General features: G+C 45.3%; 1 protein-coding gene across 3 annotated transcripts in view; it reads right to left on the reverse strand.

Annotated features, from left to right (window-relative positions):
• The window catches only part of UPF3A (UPF3A regulator of nonsense mediated mRNA decay), a 508452-nt gene that overhangs the window by 143120 nt on the left and 340698 nt on the right, over positions 1–24634 (reverse strand). For all 3 annotated transcript variants that reach the window (XM_085620493.1, XM_085620494.1, XM_085620492.1), the window contains exons 6-7: positions 9816–9871; positions 9560–9718 (exon numbers count right to left, since the gene is read on the reverse strand). In XM_085620493.1, coding sequence (XP_085476619.1) covers positions 9560–9718; positions 9816–9871 — 215 coding nt within the window. The remainder of the gene's footprint in view (positions 1–9559; positions 9719–9815; positions 9872–24634) is intronic.

The following is a 24634-nucleotide window of genomic DNA, read 5'->3' on the forward strand; positions in this document are numbered from 1 at the left end:
TCAGAGTGCATTTGATGATATAAAAAGAAATTGGAAGAGTAGTGACACTGAAGCCATTCAATCCTGCAGATAAAACTAGTGTTGACACCGATGCCAGTGGGTATAGATTAGGTGCAGTGCATGCTGGTAAGGAAAGAGTTGTTGCATTTGCGTCAAAGACTCTAAGAGGAGGGGAGAGAACATACTCAGCATTAGAAAAAGAAGCTGTGGCTGGGTACCATCTTCTCCAAATAGAACAAGATCCATATTGAGGGTGATCTCTCTGCCGAAGATTCCTCTAAAAGCGATCTCAATTCCGCCCCCATAATCTCTCAGCTTCGGACATTCAAAAAAGATGTGCAAATCGTTAGCGCTTATACAGTCACATCTTGGACACTTGGAGGGGGGGTGGAGGGGATGGGGCAAACGTTGCTATCTTAGCCGGAGTCCAATATAAACGATTTATGGTGAAGAAATTAAATGATTCTTTTTCAGGTTGGCTGGCTTTACAAATTTGTATAGGAGCCTCAAGGAATAGTCCCAAACTTTCTCTATATCACATTCAAGGGAAGCCCCGCGGCAAACCAGATGTTGTGGTAGATACTCGTTCTCGTCCATCTCCTAGAGTTTCTCATACCACTCTGAGACTTCCTTGTTCTTAAGATTGACATCTTGAAGAAATAACTCCAACTCCCAATCGCAGCAAGTTTCTTTTCTTTCGGACATAAACCATGAGGTTAATTAAATAAACTTAAACCTGGAAAAATCATTTCCAATCTTTGCTCTCAAAACCTCCCAAGTGTGAACGCCCCCCGATGAAATCAGATCTGACCATTTTGTGATACCTGCCCTTTTGATTGGTATATTCAAGCTGTCTTTCAAGCATAACAGGGTCCCAGGAGATTCCCAGATTGGAGCAAAATCCGAAAAATAACCTAGACCCCACCTACTCCTAACCTTAAACCATAAATGGAGCGCAGATTTCCATATTTTTAAGCAAACTTTTTTCAAGTACCTGGGGGCATCGAATTTGTATAGAAAACCATCCCCACCTTCCTTACCATTTCACCCAGAAGCCTCCCCCAAGTTGAGTCCTCAGCCTTCCCGAGCAACATCCGGATATTTTTGTATTGGAAGGCTACACAGTACCAATTATTATCTGGAAGAGCCAAACCTCCTTTAATGAGCCTACGTCTGAGTTTCTTCCATGCCAACCTTGCACCCTGGTAAGTCCATATGAAGCTTACGATCTTCCCCTAAATTTTACTGATACCTAACTTGGCAAAACCAAGGGTGATGGCATTAAACAGGTAGGTTAACTTGGGAAGTATGACCATTTTATTCAGATGGACCCTTCCATAGATGGTTAAAGGGAGATTTTTCCACCTTGCTAACAATCGGTCTTTTTCTCTTGCAACCCTGTCTAAATTGATCTGTAAGATCTTATTTATTTCCTTGACGATTATAATACCCAAATACTTGAAATCATGGCTGACTTTCCCATCCCAATCTTGGATATTCCAGCAAATCACCTTTGTTTTTGATGAGTTTACTGAGTATCCCGATAGAGACCCGAATTCCTCTCAATAATGTTTAACCCTAGGAATTGCTGCGGCCGGATCGGCCGTATATACCAGCAGGTCGTCCGCGTAAAGTGCGACCTTGCTGCTATAAAGTTGAGATCCAAAGGGAGTGATAGAGGTGTCCAATCTTATCACTTTGGCCAATGGCTCTTGTAGTACATGTTCTGGGTTTTTCTCCTTGTTGAGCATTCTCTGGGCTTGTGGAATGTTCCTATCACTATGTTCTATGTTGCTTCATGGTTCTGTGTTCTCTCCGTTGGCAGTTGCGTTTGGCTTCTGCTGTGAAGAGTCCGCTCTTGTGTTTCCTGTGTAACTTAATAAAGCAACTTAAGAAGAAAGCCGTTGTGGACCTCCTTCTATCTACAACAATTTTGGCGACGATTTCTTTCATCAACCCACGCTTGTCACTACTGCCTTCAAGTCTTCATTACAAGAGCGGAACATCTCTACACCTCCACCCTCCAATATCGATCCTACTGTGCTGCCTTTTGGCTTGGTGAATACTAACAGATGAGCTTTCCTGCGCGATCAGCTCTCCGCCTTCGTTAGTCAACCCACGGATCGTTTTACGCGTCAAGCGCGAGGGAGAGCCAAACCTGTAAGAAACTATTCGCTTTGGAGAAGGTATGCACTGAGTCTAACTTGTGTAGAAATACTCGCGACTCACCTTTGGGCCTGGTTCTGGTTGTGGTGACAATCGGCGTGGGAGTGACAGTTGGTGTGGCAGGAGCTCCGCTACTTGCGAAGGTTCCCCTCCTCTGATGACATCATGGAATCTTCGACGCTGAGTCGTTCACGGCAAGAATCCTCTGACTCACAGTAGAAGTTTCCTGCTTTGCTCAGCTGTCGTCAAGCGTCTAGTTACACTCCCACGTCTCTGCGTCATCGACGTGGCGGCCATCTTTGTTTAGTACTGTTTCCATGACAACACCTTCTCTGTCAGCCACCGAGCTACGGAACTCGGTTTTCATGCGGATTTGGCCAGCGTTTCGTTCCAAGAAGTGACGCACATGTTGTGTGTCCCATCCTACTTTCCACTTACCTGGTGTGCTCAGGATTTGCTCTGATTCAGGTACTGTCTTGCTGCCTTGCAGTGTTTTTCTCTCTCTTTACAGATTTCAGTTCATCTAGCCGAACTCTCTGTTTTTGTAGAGGGCTCAGTGCGGACAGCCATGACAAATGAGAATCCCTCCATAGTTCTCCCTCCTAGTTTTTTGGCCCTTGCAGGACAACCTAGCATCTCTTGGGATGATTGGTTTCCGATGTTCGACAACTATTTAGATGCTTTAGATGCGCAAGAATATTCTGCAAAACGGAAAAAAGCACTCTTACTGGGTTCTTTGGGCAAAGAAGGTTAACGCATTTTTCGCTATTTACCTCAAGCACTACAAGCTAATGGGCAACCTGTTCCTGACGAGTATAAAGAGGCCATTTGTAGGCTTGAGGTAAGATATGCAAAGGAGGAGAACTTAGTCATGAATAGATACAGATTCTACACAAAGAGCCAGAGAACAGGAGAATCAATCGATGACTTTGTTGCCAGGTTGAGAGAGATGTCAGTGAAATGCAAGTTTGGTGGAATGACGGATGAACTTATTAGGGATCAACTTATTTTACAGTGCAATAACAAGAAGATCCAAGAACGTCTTTGGGCGGCGAAAAATCCTAACCTACCGACAGCAATAGAATTAGCTAAAATTGTAGAGGAGTCTCAAGGGTGTATGAAGGAACTTGAAAAGAAGAGTTCTGGTGACGTCAATGAAATTTCCTGTCAAGAATGCTCAGAACAAACTTACTCTTCTGGAGAGCAGGTTGACATAGCTGCGGTGAAAAACAAGAAGCTTGTCAAAAAAGTTCCTTTCGTCAAAAATCCCACTACACAGAAGTCGCCTGTAACGCGCATGTGCAATAGGTGCGGCAGCACTGTTCATCCTTCAGACTCCAAGTTTTGTTTTGCAGCTAAACAAGAATGTTTGAAGTGTGGTCGGGTGGGCCACTATGCGAGAGTTTGTCGTAGCAAACCTCGTTCTTCTGTAGCTTCTGTGGACAATAGTGTATTATTGGATGAAGAAGGCCACAAAATTCTGGTCGTTGATGGTGACTCATCTATGGTGTTGAGTGACAAACGCAAGGTCAGGCCTAAGGCACTTTTCACCATAGATGGCAAAGAAATTCACTTAATGGTGGATACAGGCTCAAGGTACACCATTATCCCACATGATCTTTTCTTCCTCAATTGGGGTACTAGGCATCTTTTACCTAAAGACATTTCCCCGGGTGGATATCAGGGCGAGACCATTGATATTTTGGGGTACTTCAATGCATACATTGTTTTCTCTTACAGGAACATACAAGGAAAAGTTTATGTTTCTAGGTCTGGCCCGGCAATTCTGGGTTGGGTTCACCAGTATGACTTGGCAATTATTGTCAACCCCCGTGCTTCACCACAGGTGATGATAATTGAAGATAATGAGTTGGAGAAGATTTTGGGGGATGCTAGTGCTGTATTTAGGGAAAGCTTAGGTCAACTCAGAGGGTATTCTCATCGAATTGTTCTGAGGGAGCATTCCATCCCAGTGCAGCACAAGGTCAGGCGAGTCCCAATCGTTGTTAGACAAGAGGTTAAGAACATGATCGATGAGATGTTAGCTTCTGGAGTAATTGAACCAGTTGAAGCCTCACCCTGGGTTTCTCCCATAGTCGTCACAAAGAAATCGGACGGCAAGCTCCGTTTTTGTGTTGATTTGAGGTCTTTGAATGATTGTGTGGTTGCGGACACCTTTCCCCTTCCCAACATATCTGAGTTGGTCACTACTCTACATGGCGCTAAAGTATTTTCTAAGTTGGATCTCAGAAGTGCTTACCACCAGATTAACTTACATAAGGACTCTAAGCATTTAACTGCCTTCATTACACCTTTTGGCACATTTCAATTTACCCGCTTGCCTTTTAGGCTCAATTCAGCTGCCAGTGTATTTCAAAGGATGGTCTCCGACCTCCTTGAGGGAGTAGGAAATACTGTCTACTTTCAAGACGACATTTTGATCTATGGGCAATCAGTGGAGTAACATAATGTCACTCTTAAGATAGTGTTAGACAGGCTTTTGGTGGCTGGTTTGACATTGCGCAAAGATAAATGCAAATTTTTGTCAGAGCGTGTAGCCTACTTAGGGTACACCATTAGTGCAAGTGGGGTGAGTCCGAAAGAGGATCTGTGTAGGGCGATTCGCTCTGCTCCACAACCTCGGGATAAAGATCAGTTGCGGTCCTTCATGGGGCTTATCGAATATTATGCTAAGTTTGTCAAGAAGTTTTCCGACAAGACTTCATGCTTGAGGTCACTGTTGAAGAGAGGTGTTGGCTTTGTGTGGTCTACTGAGGTACAAGAATCTTTCGAAGCTATTAAAAGAGAGATTTGTGAGGCAAAGGTTCTTACCCCGTTTGACATTAAGAAGAGTTCTGTGGTGACGGTGGATGCCAGTGCCACCGGTCTAGGGGCTATGCTTTCGCAAATCTCTGGTCAGGATGAGCGTACTGTTGCTTTTGCGTCACGAACTTTAACCGAGGCTGAGAAGAACTACTCAGTTATCGAAAGGGAGGCTCTGGCAGCTTCATGGGCAGTCGAACATTTTCGAACCTACCTGTGGGGCTTAAAGTTCGTGCTCAAAACCGACCACAAGCCTCTCATTAAGATTCTCTCTCCGGGGGGGACGGGTAAAGGCTCGGCTAGATTAGCTAGGCTTGCTTCCAAGCTTCAGGAATTCCAATACACTGTCCAATATATTCAGGGATGGAGGAACACACAGGCTGATTGCCTTTCGAGGTTGTCGCTTGATTGGAAGACTGTGGGAGCTCCGCCCTCAACTGAGGATGATATTGCGGTTGCTTCTATTGAAGATGCTGTGTTTGTCGGGGAAGGCGTTTTTCAGGCTGTTGATTGGGAGCGTGAAATGTCTGCTGATGTTACGTTACAAGAAGTCATTAAGCTTATCAAGCTTAGTTCTAGGAGGGAGAGTACTGTTTCAGTTTCGGTACGTCCTTTTCTAAAAGTTTTGGAGGATCTTTCTCTTATTACGGATAATTTAATTGTCAAAGGCGAAAGGTTTGTACCTCCCGGTGGTTTGAGAAGGAAGTTGTTGGCTCTGGCCCATGAGGGCCATTTGGGCCAAACTCTCACACAACGTCGGTTGAGAGATAATTTCTGGTGGCCGGGTATGGATGCACAGGTGGTGGACTGGGTGGTGAATTGTTCTACTTGTAAGGAGGGCGAAAAGAGACTTAAGGTTGGTCCCAGCTCCTCACAAACTCACATACAAAACCCTGGTTCACCGTGGCACAGTATTTGTTTGGACTTTATTGGTCCAATGGGTGAACTTCATGAGAAGGACAGGTATGCCATTGTGGTTGTTGATGTGTACTCAAAGTGGTTGGTGGTGGAATTCACTAACAACATTACTACTGAAAGGACTATTGGATTTTTGGGTGGTTTGTTTAGAGATGAGGGTCTTCCGTCGGTGCTCATCACGGACAATGGTACCCAACTCACCTCTTTGGAAATGCAGTCTTTCCTTAAGGGTTGCGGTATTGCTCTTCATCGTACCTCCTTGTACAACCCTCAGGGCAATGGGATTTGTGAAAGGGCTAACAGAGTGGTGAAGGGCATTATTCAAATGGCTTCTTCTGAGGGTCTCATTGTAAGGAAGATGGTTGATGAGATGTTGTGGGCCTATCGCACTACATCCTTGGTAGAGGGGCATCAGTCACCTTTCCAACTAATGAGAGGGCGCACGCCTGGTTCCAAACTTGTTCCTGCTTGGATGAAGCGGGTGGTGTCCTTGCAAAAGAACCCCTCTTCTGTTGTTTCTTCGTTCACTCGGCGTCCTTTCCGGGTGGGTGATTTAGTTAAGGTCAAGATTGCAAGAGGGTTGTCCAAGTTCAAGGGACCCTTGACCCTTTCATAAAGAGCCACTCGTCTAAAGTTCCAGCACTCCCCATTGTTCAGGATGACACAATGATCCAAGACCTTCTTCACAGTAAAAGGTCCCTTGGTGTTGGTATTTTAAACAGTCTTTTATTATAGAAGATCCAGATTAAAGAAACTTTCAGCCAACGCGTTTCGTTCAAACAAATGAAAGTTTCTTTAATCTGGATCTTCTATAATAAAAGACTGTTTAAAATACCAACACCATCAAATTATGAGATTTATTGGAATTACATTCTCCCACACCTAACTGGTGGTACACCTCTCCAATCTTTTGGTTTCATATTTCAGATCACTCAGCGATCGCCATCATTCTGGTAGGAAGTAGTCAACCATCGAGACCTAGATGGAGATTTATTGGAATTACATTCTCCCACACCTAACTGGTGGTGCACCTCTCCAATCTTTGAGTTCTGTATCTTCCTGCTTTGCAGTTAGCACCAAACAGCGGCTGGTGCTGGAGTAGTCTGTGCACACCCTAACGACCATACTAAGGGAAAACTACAGGTTGAGTGCGGTCATCTTGTCCGCCGTTGTCCGCCTCTATAAGTCACTTGATCTGAAATATGACTTGGGTAGATATTAATAGATGTAATGGTATCCATAATAGATCTGCTGCCAGCAAATAGTTGATTCTTGAGAAATTTCCATGTTTTTTACTCCGGAAAGTAAATTCATGGGTATTGCCCTTCTTAGCCCTCCATATATCTAAAAGTTCCAGATCATGCATCATTTTGTTTAGGGCCTGGCAGACTCGAGGAGCCCCCATATGTCGACTTTGATTTGATCTATCAAGCAGAGGGTCATGCAGAACATTGAAATCCCCTCTATTATCATAGGGGCAGAGACTTCCATCAAGTTCCATTGTAGGTTACATAAATGAGTAGGATTGTCAATATTTGGGCCCTAAAATGATGTGCAGGCTAACTCCGTCCCTCCAAGGTCTAAAAGGGCAATAAGCCACCTCCCAGTTTTATCTGTTTTAAACAATTTTATAACACAGCCCTTCACTGAGCGATGCACATACAAATGATTGTTCCACATTGCGCAGAGTGAGGCTAGTAATCTTAACTGTGCCTTAGCGCCCAGTTTATTCAGCTCCTCCATCTGCTTACCCATTTCCCATTGCTTCTAGGTAGTAGTGTGGCACACATCCGATCTAAATGATAAAGAGAATGATCCAGACGACAGTGAGCCTTCCTTAAGTGCTATCGATAAAATAGCCTAACTTGTGGTGTACGTAAGAAAATGTATTAAAGTTTTCCTAGGCTTCTGTCTTGCGGGGTTTCTCTTGTAAGGATCTCAATGGACCTGCTGTATCTCCGTGGATAGGTCTATGACTTGTCAGTTTTTAAGAACTGTGTCTCTTAACAGCGAGATCACAAAAGCCCTAATATCAGACCCTTCTAGGGCTTCTGGGACATTAATCAGTCTCAAATTGTACTTTCTTGAGTGATTCTCAAGACGCTCTAGGTCATCCCCCATTTCTTTATTCTGTTTCAATAATCTATTCATCTCTGCTGAAGATGTATCAAGTGCCTCCTTTATCTTAGGGATTTCCTGCTCCAGAGTATCAATTCTTAGAGATACTTCTTCCAGCTTCTGTGCTAGAACTACGCAGGAGGCCTGTATCGCCACCTGGTTGTTTTCAGATACCGTAAACCTGTTCCCCATCTCCTCCTTGAGGGCTAAAAGGATATCAGCCAAAGTCTCAGGGGTTGTCTGAGGAGCTTGACAAAGGCTTGGAACGTGCTGCATTAATATTGGCTGTTCATCCTGATTAGCCTCTTCTTGTAGCTCCAGCATGGTAAATCTGTTTGTAGAAGGGATTGAGGGGTGTGTGGTCATTCTAGAGCTGCTGGATTCCACTGTAGTCACTATGGGCGAGTGTGGAGAGCTAGATGGGAAGGGCGGAGGGAGAGGTTACCCCTAGTGCCTCCCGAGGCTGACTCGCCTCCATCCTAGTGCACTTAACAGTCCCGAAGGCACGTTCCTGAGTGGGGATTGAAGCTGGTGCTGGGAGAACTTTATAATAGGATTTTAGTGAGGGTGTAATCCGCACTCTCGGTACAGAAGCCTTTTTTCGTTAGCTGGTTTCTGCTCCTCTCCATAGGATACTGGCCCTCCCCCCTCCTAACTCGCTGGGTGCCACCCAGGGTTTTCAGAGAAGTCACAGGAGGTGTATAGAACATGGTGCCATTAAATAGGGCCGGGCCGAATACAACAAATCCCCTGCGGCTCCAGCCGCCTCTAGAGCCATTTTACCACCTTCAGCTGGCCCTTCCCTCAGACCTGTCCTTGCCGCACCGCCTTCAACCAAATAGGTCTCCGGTTTGGAGCTGAAATCTCGAACCTGCCTCTGTACACCTCCTCAGCAGTCTCCGATGCTGTCTCTGCCTCTCCCAACCCGGAGCTGGAAGTTCATAGTGAGGCAGCGACCACACTCCCGAGCCGCACCCTCCAACCACGGGGCTAGGAGCGTGTCTGATCCCTCCCGCAGATCCTGAGCCATCACCTGGAGGGCAGGACTAGACAACTGGCCGGAACTCGCAACGAGGACAGTAGAGAAGGTATTACGGGGAGGGTGGAGGTGGTAGCGGGAAGAGAAGAGGGAGCGGGGAGGCCTAGGGAAGCCCCATCACTTGCACTACCGGGGCAGGGGGACTGCCGACCCGCGACTGCTTAGCTGACTACTACTAAAGTATCTTGTACTGCCCTGTATTATAACAAGTAAGCATTTCCCAAGGGCTTAACTTTGAGCAGTTGTAAGCAACAGGTGGATAAGGGCCTGAATTGATAGTTTTTAATTTTGCTTCCTTAATATATTTTCAATGTCATGGGTCATTACAAAAGCTACTAGAAATAATAAGTCAATAATTGTGGTTATTCATTAATATTTTCAAGGAAAAACAAAGCCTGAAACAAAAATAGCTCAAAAATCTACTATTACTAGTAAAACAACATTTATTTAGGATTTTACCAAAGCAAATGTTCGACGAATTAGAAGTAACTTAACCTGAATCTGTGTATCTTTTTCTGAAACTTTTCTCTGCTTCTCAGACTCTTTCCTTTTTCGTCTTTCATCATCTTTACGCTTTCGTTTTTCTTCCTCTCGGATGCGTTTTTTCTCCAGTTCCCTTCTTCTTCGCTCTTCTCTTTTTTCTTCTCTAATTTTCTATAGAAATAAAATGTTAACACATTTTTTAATGGGTCTCCGATGTCTTCTTGAATTTGTGTGGTCAGAAAAAAACATGCTTAAAATGTATGCCTACCTGCTTTTCTAATTTTCTGTTTTTAATATATTCCAAGAGAGGCGTTGACCTTCTGGCTAAAACAAAAATAATACAATTTAACATGCAGTCTTTTCACAAGCATATTTCTATAAGACAAGAAAATGCAAAGGACTTTTTTTGCTTGTTTATTTACTGAGAACTCTGTTATGTTTAGTTCTTGTTTGGTTCCTTCCACACACCCCCACCATTGGAACGCCCGTGGAACGTGGCGAGCGTTCTAACCCGCACTCCCAATAACCGTTGCTCTGTAACTGCTGGGTGATGGATGTTTTGCTAATGATCTGCATTAAATTCTACTTCAACTTATTGAGAGCGGACCTTTTTCATTTTAAGCGGATCTTTTCATTGGCGACGAGTATTCGTGTGGAGGACGAAGCATCTCATCCCCTCCGTGTGTGGCCGCAGCAGGAATAAAAGTAAAAGAAGCAGAGAAGTGAAGAAAATACGGTATACATTATAAAGAAGACTCACTGTTTCACGATCCTAATACGCATGGTACAGAGATGTTCTCAGAGGTACGTGCGTAGAGAGAGTACGGTGAAATCTGAGGAAAATCTTGAAGGAAGTGAGGAAGTACAAGAGGAATAACAGAGACGTGAGTAGCAGAGGTTTCCTCGGACGTGCAGCGCGTGTGTTGAAAGAAAATTAAGTGAACAGGTGGAAGACTCGGATGTTGCGTAGAAGTTAGTGTGAAGAGCAAGCAAATGCGCGGTGTGGTGAGGAGAGGAAACGAGTGCAGTCTTGCGCAGAGCACCGACGGAGCTGACTGAAAGGGGCATCTGCGCGTGAGCGAAACCTGAAGAGGGGCGAATTTTCGTCAGGCATGCGCAGCGTGAATTGAAGTAAATACACGTAAGATGGTTACCAGCGGTGCGTGAGAAGGAGATAAAGACTGGCACAGCATTGCTGTGAGACGTGAAAAATCTAAGGACGCCTGGACGGAGACAGGAGGAAACTTTAATTGAGGAGAACTCAATCGGAAGAGGCAGTAGGTGGAAACTGACCTGGAAGAAATATGGTGAGAAAGTTATCGTCGTGAGTGAAAAGAATATCGGAGGGGTAGTCAGGAAGATTTCTATCTACTGGAACTTAGTGACTGTAAAGACACTTATAAAGTTGTGAAAGGAATAGAGGAACTCGAGACAATTTAAAAAAAATACATTTTAAGGAGTATAGTGAAGTAATTTTGATAGTGCGTAGGGTGAAGGACCATACGTGAGGTAAAGTCAGTACTTGTGTGTGTGTGTGATAGAGTGATCATTATGGCAGCAGCAAGTATGCTACAACCAACACCATTTTTATCCGAAGCAGGGGAACCGCTAGTCACATGGAAAGAATGGAAGAAAGGCTTTGAATCTTACCTCATTGCTATAGGGGCAAGTGGGTTTTCAGCAATAAGGAGACAGCATATTCTGCTTCATAATCTAGGGGCAGAGGGAAGGAAGATCTTCGATAGCTTGCCAGAGGTAGAGGATGAGGAAGCAGATGAAGAAGGGGGAGATGTATATGATTGTCGTATGAGGAAGCTAGAACTTCAATTTGCAGACAAAATTAATGTGGTTCTTGAAAGACATACATTTTATGGAAGGGTTCAAGGAAAGAATGAGAAGGTAGGAAACTACATTGCTAGTTTAAGAGGGCTCGAAAATACATGTGAATTTAATGATCTTACAGAATCCTTGATACGTGACCAACTTGTACGCTGTACAAATAACAAGAAGATTCAGGGAAAATTACTTGTAGGAAATCCAGACTTGAAAATGGCAATAGATATTGCCAAGAGTGTTGAGCATACGGTGGAATGCAAGAAGGAAATGAACACAACGGGTGAAAACAGTGTGAATGAGGTAAGTGAGGAACTAAGAGAGGTTTGTGCTATAAAGAATGTAAAGAAGAGAAAAGGAAAGGAGGTGATCAATAAAGAGAAGATGTACAGTGAGAACACGTTGAAAGGCTTCAGATGTGGGAGTAGTGGGCATTTGGCTAATAGTATGAATTGTATGGCAAGAACAGCTACGTGCAGAATTTGCAATCGCAAAGGACACTTTGCAAGAGCGTGCAAAGATATGTCAAGCAGAACAGTGAACAGTGTAGAGAATGGGGAAGGATACAGAAGGAACTTTGTGTTACAAGTGAGGGTTTTGGACGGAAGCAGTGTGAACCACATTGAGCTACCTAAATGCGAAATAGGGCTAGATGGAGAAAAGGTGGAGATGTTTGCAGATTCTTGTTCACCATTCACGTTCATGAATAGTGAGACATTTTGGAAGAAATTTAAGGAGGAGAAGATTGAAGTACACACTCCAGATGTAATACCTGTAGGGTATAACAAGGATCCTATTCCCTTAGATGGAGTAGCCATTATGAGGATATCATTCAAGAACAGGCGCACAGTTGGAAAAATGTATATCGCAAAGAAAGGGGCAAACTTGCTAGGATGGGGACACCAGAGAGACCTTGGAATGAAGTTGGACCCCAGCGCTGATACTCCGGTTATGTTGGTGGGAAGAGGTGTGTGTGGAGCAGAGATTTTTGATGAATTTCCTGAAATTTTCACAGACCAACTGGGGTGCATGAAAGAATACCAACATAGAATAAAATTGAAGGTGGGAGCAAAGCCAGTAGCTCATAAATGTAGGAATATTCCGATCATGATGAAAGAACCATTGAGGGTGGAACTCGACAGACTCCTTAGTCAAGGGGTCATAGAGTCGGTGGAATGTGCTGAGTGGGTTGCACCCATAGTTATCACAGCTAAAGGGAATACTAACAGCATCAGGTTATGCATAGATTTAAGAGAGTTAAACAAGAACATATGGATTGATAGGCACCCTTTGCCAAATATTAATGAAATGTTAAACCAGATATGTGGAGCTGAACTCTTCTCAGTAATTGATCTGTCATCAGCTTACCATCAAATAAGACTTCACCCTGATAGTAAAGCATTGACAACGTTCATAACGCTGTTTGGGGTATTCCAATTTTGTAGAATGCCATTTGGCTTAGCCTCAGCGGCGGCAGTTTTCCAAAGGGCAATGCAGAAAATTTTGGAAGGGTTGTAGCAAGTTTTATGTTTCCAAGATGACTTGTTAGTGTATGGAAAAAATGAGGCTGAACACAATGGGAAACTACGTTTGGTTCTAAGTAGATTGAAGGAGGCAGGCCTTACCTTGAAGAAGGAAAAGTGCCAGATAGGTGTCCGTTCAGTTACTTATTTAGGGCATGTCATCTCACAAGAAGGAATCAAGCCTAAAACAAATCTGGTAGATGCCATTAAATTAGAGCCATGTCCTACTAACAAGGAAGAGATCAAGTCCTTCTTGGGGCTGTCAGAGTATTACTCAAAGTTTATAAAGAACTTTGCTGACACTACTTACCCCTTGAGGTGCTTACTGAAGAAAGGTACTAAATTTGAGTGGGGTGGGAAATGTAATGAGGCTTTCAGAATGATTAAAGACGGTATATCAGAGGCACCATTCCTAGGATGTTTCGACACTAGTAAACGCACCATCATTACTACAGATGCGAGTTTAAAGGGGGTTGGAGCTACTCTCAGTCAAGTGACTGAAAATGGAGAAAGGATAGTGGCATTTGCATCAAGAGCTCTGACTGCAGCTGAATCACGCTACTCAGTAATCGAAAGGGAGGCGTTAGCATGTTATTGGGCCATATTGCATTTCAGAACATTTGTGTGGGGCATACCCTTTATGGTAAGGACAGATCACAAGCCCTTAGTAAGTATTTTTTCAACAAAAAATCTAGGAAGGTCCACACCTAGGATATCAAAATGGTTCCTAGGCCTCCAGGGTTACAATTTTGAAGTGGTGTGCATACCTGGGCAAAAGAATCAGGCAGCCAATTGCTTGTCCAGGTTACCGCTAAAGAATCAGGAAAGTGAGGAGGAACCTGGAGAAGAAATTGTAGTGTCTGCAGTCTCTGATGGGTTGGACAAATCAGAATGGGAGGAAGCTTTATCTAAGGATGAGTTGTTTCCAAGGGTGAAAAAGCTTATCCAGGAGGGGTGGCCGTGCAGTCCAAAAATGTTGGACAAGGGTGTGGACAAGGGTGAGGAGGTGTTTTGGGAAGTGAGAAACGAGTTACATGTACAAGGTATTAATCTATATCGAGGGAACAAACTGGTACCTCCAGAGGGCATAAGAGAAAAAGTATTACATTTGGCACATGAGGGTCATTAAGGTTGCAGCAAAACCAAAAGTAAAATTCGACTACATTATTGGTGGCCGAAAATGGACACCATGGTGGAGAGGGAAGTAAGAGAGTGCATACCTTGCACCATGAGTGACAAGAGTAAAGTGGTGAGCAAAAGGAAAATTTCTCCAGTGGAAGTTCCTACTGCTCCTTGGGTCAAATTAGCCATGGACATTGTTGGCCCACTAAATGTAAGAGGACTAGGCGGTAGATTTATTATTACATTAGGTGACTACCATTCGAAATGGATAATTGTCAAGGTAGTAGAATACATCACTACTGAAAGTGTAAAGAGTTTCCTCCAAGGAGTTTTTCGTACCGAAGGGGTACCACAGATTTTGGTCACAGATAATGGGGTCCAATTTACATCTGCATGTATGAAAGAGTTCCTGCACAAGTTTTCGGTTGTACATCAACTTACACCACTGTACTGCCCTAGGGCAAATGGGCTGGTAGAGCGCATAAATCGCATGATTAAGGACTGCATCCAACTCAATGTTAAAAATAGCAGCAATGTAGGGAAAGCACTGGAGGACATGGTTTGGTCTTATCTTATCACTCCTCACTCAGTCACTGGCGTGTCACCATTTAAATCTCTTAAAGGTAGAGAGCCAGGTACCAAGTTAAGCCCATTGTGGCTTGTTGGGGGAAGAGAAGAGGAAGTGAGTAGAGGTACGATCATGGAAAAGATACAACTCAATCAAAGGAAATATGTGGATAGGTACAATGAAAGAATACAGAGGCCGCCTAGAGTCTTCGAAGTAGGTGATGTTGTAAATGTGAAATTACCTAATTTTGTAATGTCTGGCTGTTCTAAATTCTCGGGGAAAAAAGTGGTAAGCAAGATATTTAAGAATGTTGTAAAGTTGGATGATGGCCAGTATTGGAGTGTTGACAGAACAGTTCTTTAGCTATTACTCCTGAGGCACAGCCGGGAGCAGGGACTCTGGGAATAGAAATCTTGGTTTTAATTGTGCAACTACTAGTGTCTGTTGTATTTTAAAGGGAGATAGGCTTCATCTCCTCGCACAGCGGGCAGAACTCTGACGCGGGCGGGTGTTTCCCAAGGACCGCACGTCATTGGCCGGATTGATAGGCACGCCCACTGTCAGCAGCCACGCCCCCTATTTGGTATAAAATGCGCGTTTGGATATGAGTGCAGCGTCTTTAGCTATTACTCCTGAGGCACAGCCGGGAGCAGGGACTCTGGGAATTGAAATCTTGGTTTTAATTGTGCAACTACTAGTGTCTGTTGTATTTTAAAGGGAGATAGGCTTCATCTCCTCGCACAGCGGGCAGAACGCTGACGCGGGCGGGTGTTTCCCAAGGACCGCACGTCATTGGCCGGATTGATAGGCACGCCCACTGTCAGCAGCCACATCCCCCGTTCACTCTCCCCTACTTCCTTTAAGGATGTGCTTCTGCCAGAAGCGCAGCGGGCGCGCCGATTGCGCGCCGAAGGCGCGCTTAAGGCAAGCTCGTCTGCGCTCGTCCGCGCCGAGACCGGGCTTAGGGCTACCCCCCTGCCCGATCGTCTTTGAACCCCGGAGCCCTCAGATATAGTAGGGAAGCACTGATGCTGCTGGACCCACTGTCTGGCAGAGCCCATTGCCCACGCCTAGTCCCTAACTTGGCGTTTGAAGATAAGAATCCCTGTCCCAACTGTGCTGGGCATCTGCCACATATTAAGCCCCTCCCATTGAAATCACCATCTAATCAGGATCAGACCCCAGACATCAAACTTTTTCTCCCACTAAGGGAGAACTAATCAGTGGACTATTAAACGTTAGATCCCTTCCGAAACATGCTACGGAAATACAGCTGTTAATCGAATCCAATAACCTGGACATTTTATTTTTAACCGAGACATGGACTACGGTGGGAGCAGATTCAGAGTTAGGGCCAGCATGTCCGGCAGGATACAAGATTGCCCATAAACCCAGGTCCACGGGGCGAGGGGGAGGAATAGGAATCATCTTCAGGGAAGAGCTAAATATTGTAACTCTGTGTATTGATACTGTCTCATGTGCCGAAATTCTCGGGATATCGATCAGACTTGACTCAGGCCATTGCATTACGGGCCTAATCTGCTATAGGACACCGGGGCACTTCAATGCAATGCAACAACAGGAACTGATCACTGTTATCAATAATATGTCAATATCACACAGCAGGTTACTGGTATTGGGAGATTTTAACTTGTGGGATAACGACCAATTACACACGGCCTTATACAATATTATACAATCCTGTAACAACCTGGGTCTGAAACAATGGATAATTACCCCCACACATAGGCAAGGGAATATATTGGACCTAATATTCGCTGCAGAGGATCTCATCACTTTGGGACCAACTCTACCAGTAGACTGGTCAGACCACCATCTTGTAATATTTAACATCTATACTCTGATTAACATAGAGTCAACAAACACACAGACCAGGATCTTCACCAGCCGTGATTGGAAGGGTCTGCTAAAAAGGAAAGAGGAAGGGAGGCTCGATTTCTGTCAAGTTGGGAATTCGTTTGATTTAGAGAACGATATCACCACCAATTACCATCTATTATGTAAAGAGGTAACCAGGCAACTTAACGATATTGTACCACTGAAAGTTATTAGAAAAAGAGGGAAACCCTCTGCGCCCTGGTACACAGATAAACTGAAAGAACTGAAAATTATCTGTAAAAGGGCGGAGAGGCATTGGAGAAAAAACTATCTAGAGCAGGAGAAGCTGACCTGGAGGCAGACAATTGGAGAAGGAGATCAATATTGCCAAAGCAAACTACGTTGCAGACTTAATACTTAATAGCTCCAACAAATCCCGTGATACATTCAGGATAGTCAAAGAGCTGTCTCATCCTGAATGTGCAAACAGTCAAATTAGACCCTCACAAGAGCTATGCGATGGTTTAGCTTCCTTCTTTCAGGAAAAAGTCGCAAAAATAATCGAGGGTATGAAGGATGCTTCCTTCCCTCCAGTGCAGGGCAACAGTAACATCAGGAACAGGGAGAAGAGCGAAGGAAATATAAGACCCTTCACTCCAAGGGCTACCTTGGAGAATTTTGAAACCCCGACAGAACTAGAATTTGTAAAGACAGCCCTCAATATAACATCAGGATCCCCGTTGGACCCCCTTCCCCACAAAATAGTAAAGGAATTTGGGAACGAGTTTTTTCCAGTACTTCGACAGCTGTGCATGCAGTCTTTCAACATAGGCTTTGTACCAAAGGACTGGAAATTAGCAGTCGTCACCCCCCTGCTGAAAAAATCTAATCTCGACCCGAGCTGCCATAAAAACTACCGACCTATATCACTCCTGCCATATCCAATTAAGATCATGGAACGGCTGGTCAGTAGAGGTCTCGCCCTCTTCCTGGAAACTAATAACATCTTGGAGGAGGAGCAATTCGGCTTTAGACCAGCTCATGGAACCGAGTCAGCTCTGTTGACAGTATTGGACGACCTACGAATGAGGGCGGACAGGGGAGAATCAGCAATTCTAATCTTGCTTGACCTGTCCGCCGTTTTCGATACGGTGAGCCACGACATTCTGCTGACCAGATTGAAGAGCATCGGAGTCGGGGGAGCTGCGCTTGGCTGGTTTCACTCCTATCTGACAGACAGATGGCAGGCATTAGCAATTCCTCCGTACCAATCAGAGTTTGCTCCAGTCCCATTTGGGGTCCCACAGGGATCTGCAATCAGTCCAATACTTTTTAATGTTTATATGCAACCCCTGATGGGCATCATCAAGACTTACGGCATCAGCGCGGTCAACTATGCGGATGACACGCAGCTGATGATCTCTCTTGACGGTACCCAGGCAGACTCACTCGAGACTTTTCACACCTGTATGCGGGAAATGACATCCTGGCTCAAACAGAATTCTTTACAATTTAACAGTGACAAAACTGAAATAATGCATTGCAAAGTAGGCAGAATCACTAGAAGTCTACCTATGGACTTCTGGCCTCTGGAGCCAGGGGAGTTGTTAACTCCGGTAAAGTCTGTAAGGAACCTCGGAGACAGTTTTAATGAAAATCTGAGTCTCGAGACCAATGTTAACAAGCAGGCAGGTAGCTGCTTTGCTTTAATAAGAGGACTGCGTAAGCTGCTGCCTCTTCTACCAACACAGGTTAGAGCCACCATAGTAAGAAGTACCATCCTTAGCCGCCTAGATTACTTTAACTCTCTGTTACTGGAATCCCCTGCCTACCTGATCTCCAGACTCCAGAGCATTCAGGCAGCTGCGGCAAAACTGACTCTCTCTCGAGGGCGAAGAGCCTCCTCCAACCCTCGCCCTGACAGATCTTCATTGGCTACCGGTTCACCAGAGGATCCTCTTTAAATCTCTATGTACTGTCTTTAAAGCAGTACATGGGATGGGCCCCCGTCCACTTCAAAATAAATTTAAGTGGTACGAACCCACTCGGTCCCTTCGATCCTCCTCTTTCAATCTTATTGACATCCCAAGGATCAGGAAAGCCACTTGTGGTGGTAGAGCCTTCAGCATAGCGGCAGCACATCTGTGGAATAGACTACCTATTGACATCAGGAAAACAGATGAATTGATGGCCTTTTGAAAAAAGGTGAAAACTTGGCTTTTCCCTAAAAATTTAACCACCTAGACTCATAAACTATCCCTCCTGCTTTTCCCCCGATGCAACAGAGTTCTCAGCTTATGTACATAGCGCCAGGATGCCCGTAGGGTTACAGAGCGCTTTATAAATGCTATAAATAAATATAAATAAATAAATAGGAGTGATGATTCTACCCAAAAGGAAAGTAATGTAAGACCTAACAGTAACCACCAGGATATCAATCCTGATGAAAGGATGTGCATGAGAAAGGTGCACTCCAAACCATGTTGGCAAAAAGACTATGTCACGTATTGACCTTATTGTGTTCTCAAAACTGTATTGGAAGGAAGATGTGTTATGTTTAGTTCTTGTTTGGTTCCTTCCACACACCCCCACCATTGGAACGCCAGTGGAACGTGGCGAGCGTTCTAACCCGCACTCCCAATAACCGTTGCTCTGTAACTGCTGGGTGATGGATGTTTTGCTAATGATCTGCATTAAATTCTACTTCAACTTATTGAGAGCGGACCTTTTTCATTTTAAGCGGATCTTTTCAAACTCGAAACTCATGGTTGAGATCTGTACACACCAGAATGGGTTGCACCTTGCTGGAATCACTTTGTGAATTACTGCTGGCAGGCCTAAAACAAGTTTGCCGTAAACATGTTTACGACCACATTTATGTTTGAGAATAGGGCCCACAATGGTTAAAATGTGGGTTATGGCCATATATTGCTGTCCTGAGGTTCAGATGGATTGAATTGATTCTTTATTGCTTGATCCAAAAAATCATTGCAAATAAAACTTTAAAACACAACAAGATAAAAGCGACACTGTTACAGTTTCTTTAGACAGTAAGCGCCTGTACATAAAGAATGTATTTATAGTTACATGCCGTACCGGAATATTGAAAAAATAACATCTACTAGAAAATTATAGTTACACTCAGGAATATACGATAAAAGCAGTTAACATATTACATTGTGCAAATATAATAAAAAAGATTCCTATGAACAGAAACTGTATCATTACGTTTCAAAGTGAAAGTGAGCAGTTAGGTGTCTCTGTATATTTAAAAAACCTATTATCTAAGGTTATCCTAGTGCATAGAATTTATACGCATTGAGTTCCATTGTGCAAACAAGCCAAGAAAGTGCATCAGTGTTTTCATAATTCCTATTGGGTATAATTACCGTAGCAGTGTAGGCACTAAATCGTACAGGATGTCAGCGACCTTAAATCAACCACAATAATTTATGAATTACTAAAATAACTCTAAATAGCAGTTACCAATAATTTCTCAGTAATAACAAAAAACGTTTTCAATTGACATAGAAGTGGAATCGACTCACCCCATAGACATAAAATGAGGACCTGACGGGCTGATCTTACCCCAGTCTAAAAGAAATAGAGGTTTTGAAAGTGTGCGGCGTATTTTTAGCAATTTAGGGCACGCACATAGTATGTGCAATTGGGTTTCACGTAGCCACAGTCTACAATTATTTCTTGGCCATTGCTGAATCCAGGTCGGCATACCCTCCCTAGTTGGGTTTATACATTTTTTTAAATGTATTTTTTATTTTGGCCAAGAAATAGGCCTTCAGGTATAGCTAGATTCGCAGATACTGATGTGAATTAATTACAAACCATGCGTGAGTTTTTGCCGCTAAGGCTGTTTCATCCACGTTAAGGGAGGTGACCCTTAACCCTTTGTTTTTTAAAAATTTGTTTAAAGTTGTCAATTCAGTGAGCCCTATCTGCAGACCAAAACTCTGAAGGCAAGATGAAATATAGGATCACCAGGTGACAGTATAGGCAGAAATAATTATTTCAAGCCAACAGATGTTCGCTAAGGAAACAGGGTCAGATGAAAACAAAGAATAAATGCATGCAAAAAAAGACCCTTGCAACACCATAGACTGTCTTTGGAGGCTAAACTCCAATCTTATTTCTACTTTGCCAACTGATGAGGGATCACAAAAATTGTTTTATAAGCCTTAATTACTAATAGATCCAATAGTTTTGTGTCTTTCCCCCTGGTGATAGGCGAACCATATGTAATAGTTGGTTGTCGCTTTGCTCTCATAACTTTAAAAAGCTGATATGTGGTTCAGATGGAATTATAATATATGGCCATACTATGTGGTTACATAAACATCCCAATTTTGAAATTACTTGTACCGTCTTAGAAGGGGCGGGTGTGGTGTGAAGAGATCGCTTTGAGCCCATCAATACTGACAAATATCTTTGCACACCTGAAAGGGTTTATACCTGCCAGGAATCCCTTTGTTAATTCCTGGCAGGCGTAAGTAAATTTGGTTGTCGACATATGTTTATGACAAGATTTATCATTTGTAAGTAGGCCTCCCATTGGTTAAAATCAGTTGCAGTTGCTGCCCATATGCAGTGGCAGAGCAGCAGGGCAGAAGCAGCGGTGGAGGCGGTGTAATACGAAAAATAACATTTTTAAAAGTACCTGATCCCGCAGCCACCTCGCTCTTCGGTGCTCCTCCATGCTCCTGCTGCTCCTGCAGTCCCTGGGACAGAGTCTCGATCCAATCCAGGCGCTGCTTTCATATTATGAGAGCAGCTATGGGATTGACCTGAGCAGGCTGGTTTGATGCTCTGCTCAGGCACAAGGAGTATGTGCCGTTTCTCCACCTGGCTGAGGCATACAGCCGGGTTAGAGAAACCTAAGTGTGCACGTCTGTTTGGCCGGCCGAAGACGGCCTTCCAAACAGACATTCACCCTTAGAAGTGTACATTGCACTCCATTCTTCCTCCCGCCCATGGCTCTACCCCTCCCTACACATGCTGGCTCAGCCAGCAGCTGAAAAATAAAACGCTAATAAAATATTGTTTTATTTTTCAGCTGCTGGCTCTGAGCCAGTAGGGTGATGCTCCTCCGCCATTGCAGAGGAGCTGCCACTGGTTAAAATGTGTACTATGGTCATCAGTTGTCATCTTGGGAATCAGATGGAATGAAAATATAGGTTACAGACCTGCCAACTTTGAAACTACTTTCACAGTGTGAGGAGGCGGCAGGGTCATGAAGGGGCAAGGTAAGGAGACAAGCTTTCAGCCCATCCCCATGGACCATCAAATGAGGCTGTGGGAAACCAGGAGAGAGTGTGGGGCATAGGACCCTGCAATATTGGAGGCGACCACTCACTCTCGCAAAAACAAATGTGAGAGACTTCTGAGGCTGCTACCGAAATGAAACCATTGGACGTTGGCTGGGCATGGCCTCCAAACAATGAGCTGAAAACCTGCTCTGTGCAGGGGTTTCCATCTCACTCTGTGCAAACCGTTTCGGCAACACCCTGGGGCTCAGGGGAAAAAGAGGAAAGTAGTAGGCAAATATCTTGGACTGACTGATCAAAAGAGCATTGGCCATCATCCCTGGATCCCATCGCTCAAATTGAACGGCTCAAAAACTGAGCTGATGATCTTGGGCCACTCAAACTTCGCCCTCTCGCCGAGCAGCTGGCCCAACTGTATGGGCACTCCGCCTGACCCAAAGAAGGAAATTAAGAGCCTGGGGGTCTGGCTGGAGCCTGATCTGTCCTTTAGGACACACGCCAAGAAGATCGCTGGCGTGTGTTATGGACTGCTCCGCTCGGCCCGTAAGGTTCTCCCCCTCTTACCGGAACTCTCCCGGAAGCTGTTAGTCCAAGGTCTAATCATCTCACGCCTGGACTACAGTAATGCACTCTTTCTCGGAGCACCGGAATCAACGTTCAAAATCCTGCAACAAGTGCAGAACGCGGCAGCCAGGCTGCTGCGGAACGTTCCGGCCAGGCAATCAGCCAGGCCCGCTCTAAAGGCACTCCATTGGCTCCCGGTCAAAGAGAGAGTGACCTTCAAAGCCCTCTGTATTGCTCACAAGAGCATTCAGGGGAAAGGACCTGCTATTCTGAAGGACATGATTCGGCCCTATAAGCCCACCAGAGCCTTACGCTCCGATAATAAACACCTCCTTCAGATAAAGAGAATTAGGAGAGCCCGTTCAGGTGGCAGGAGCTTTTCCATCCATACTGCACACGCCTGGAACTCCCTCCCACTCTCACTACGCTCTGAACCAAACCTGCTCAGGTTCAGGAAACATTTGAAAACTTATCTATTTCCAGAATAATTCTAAATCTGTTCTGCTTCACACAGGCAGCTTGCTCTGATTCTCTATAAGCGCTGGGATGCCTCTGGGTAACCGTGCGCGGTACAAAATTCGTTAATAATAATAATAATCCCAGAACCTGCTTACGAAGGACGGACATTTCCTGTGACTTGGAGTGGCAAACAGATCAATTGTGGGGTGACCCCACTGATTGAAAATGTAATCCACCTGTTTCTGTTCTAGTTCCCACTTGTGACAATCTGACAGCTGAGCGCATCCACCTGATCGTTCTGGCAGATCTTCCACAACAATGTCAATCCCGTGACAAATGGTCCAGTTCCACAGCAAATGAGCTTCTTCTGAAAAGATCCTGGACTGTGTTCCTCCTTGCTTGACTTTGTAGAGCCTGGACATTGTGTTTTCTGTTCTGACTAGGACCAGCTGACCTGCTAATCTGGGAAGGACCGGCTGGCCTGCCAATCTGGGAAGGAACACTTGTAAACCCAGTATTATGCCGCGGAGTTCCAATACATTGATGTGGAGCTTCTTCTCTGCATCTGGCCACTTCTATTCTTGAAAGCTCTTGCAGGTGGGCTCCCTATCTGTCCATGGATGTATCCATGGTGGGTGAACAGCCTTCCTGTTATAGATAGCAAAGAAAGACCTGCAGAGGCTGGAGCAAGGGAGCACGAGGAACATTTTGCATCAAGCCATAGACCCGTGGGATTGGGTCAGTACAGAAATGTAAATGGGGACGCGCATTTAGTCATTGACACGCTTGCAATTCTCTTGAGCCCGCCGTGAGGGGAACGGCCAGCGCTTGGGGGAACAACAGGTCCTTACCTGCAACGATCTTCGCCAGCGTATTTCACCGCCGTGAGGGGAACGGCCTGGAAAACTACCTCTCCCAGCATCCCTAGCGCCCGACGCCCGACGCCTGCCGTTGCTGTCATCAGGCAGCGCCGGGGCACTATTTGAGGCTGTGAGCTGCCTCGCTGCGCGGGACGCGCATTTAGTCATTGACACGCTTGCAATTCTCTTGAGCCCGCCGTGAGGGGAACGGCCAGCGCTTGGGGGAACAACAGGTCCTTACCTGCAACGATCTTCGCCAGCGTATTTCACCGCCGTGAGGGGAACGGCCTGGAAAACTACCTCTCCCAGCATCCCTAGCGCCCGACGCCCGACGCCTGCCGTTGCTGTCATCAGGCAGCGCCGGGGCACTATTTGAGGCTGTGAGCTGCCTCGCTGCGCGGGACGCGCATTTAGTCATTGACACGCTTGCAATTCTCTTGAGCCCGCCGTGAGGGGAACGGCCAGCGCTTGGGGGAACAACAGGTCCTTACCTGCAACGATCTTCGCCAGCGTATTTCACCGCCGTGAGGGGAATGGCCTGGAAAACTACCTCTCCCAGCATCCCTAGCGCCCGACGCCCGACGCCTGCCGTTGCTGTCATCAGGCAGCGCCGGGGCACTATTTGAGGCTGTGAGCTGCCTCGCTGCGCGGGACGCGCGCGGGCGAAGCCCGGGCCAAGGGCGGGCCCGTCCTTGCCCGTCACTGACCGGAGTTGGCCGGGGCGGGGCCACCCCTCTAAGCTGTGCCATACCACCATCGGTCTCCCCAAGGTACTGTGGACTTTGCTTTCTAACGATCCTTTGGTACCATCCCAGGTTGTTAACCCCGTTTGTCCTGCAATCCATCTGCTGAGTACGGCGGCAGTCGGCCCCCCTACGTTAGTTTGCTTCTTTTGACTTTACCCAGACAGAGCAGCCATTGTCCATTGTCTATCGTGTAATAAGGATAATTTTGAGAACTTGTGATTAGCCCGGGTTTAGTCTGGGCCTGGCCTGTGCCCGCCTGTGATTGGACAAGGCTGAGTTTGCCCACATCTTTTG

The sequence above is a fragment of the Triturus cristatus genome, chromosome 8 (assembly GCF_964204655.1).
Source record: "Triturus cristatus chromosome 8, aTriCri1.1, whole genome shotgun sequence".
NCBI classification, from domain to species: domain Eukaryota; kingdom Metazoa; phylum Chordata; class Amphibia; order Caudata; family Salamandridae; genus Triturus; species Triturus cristatus.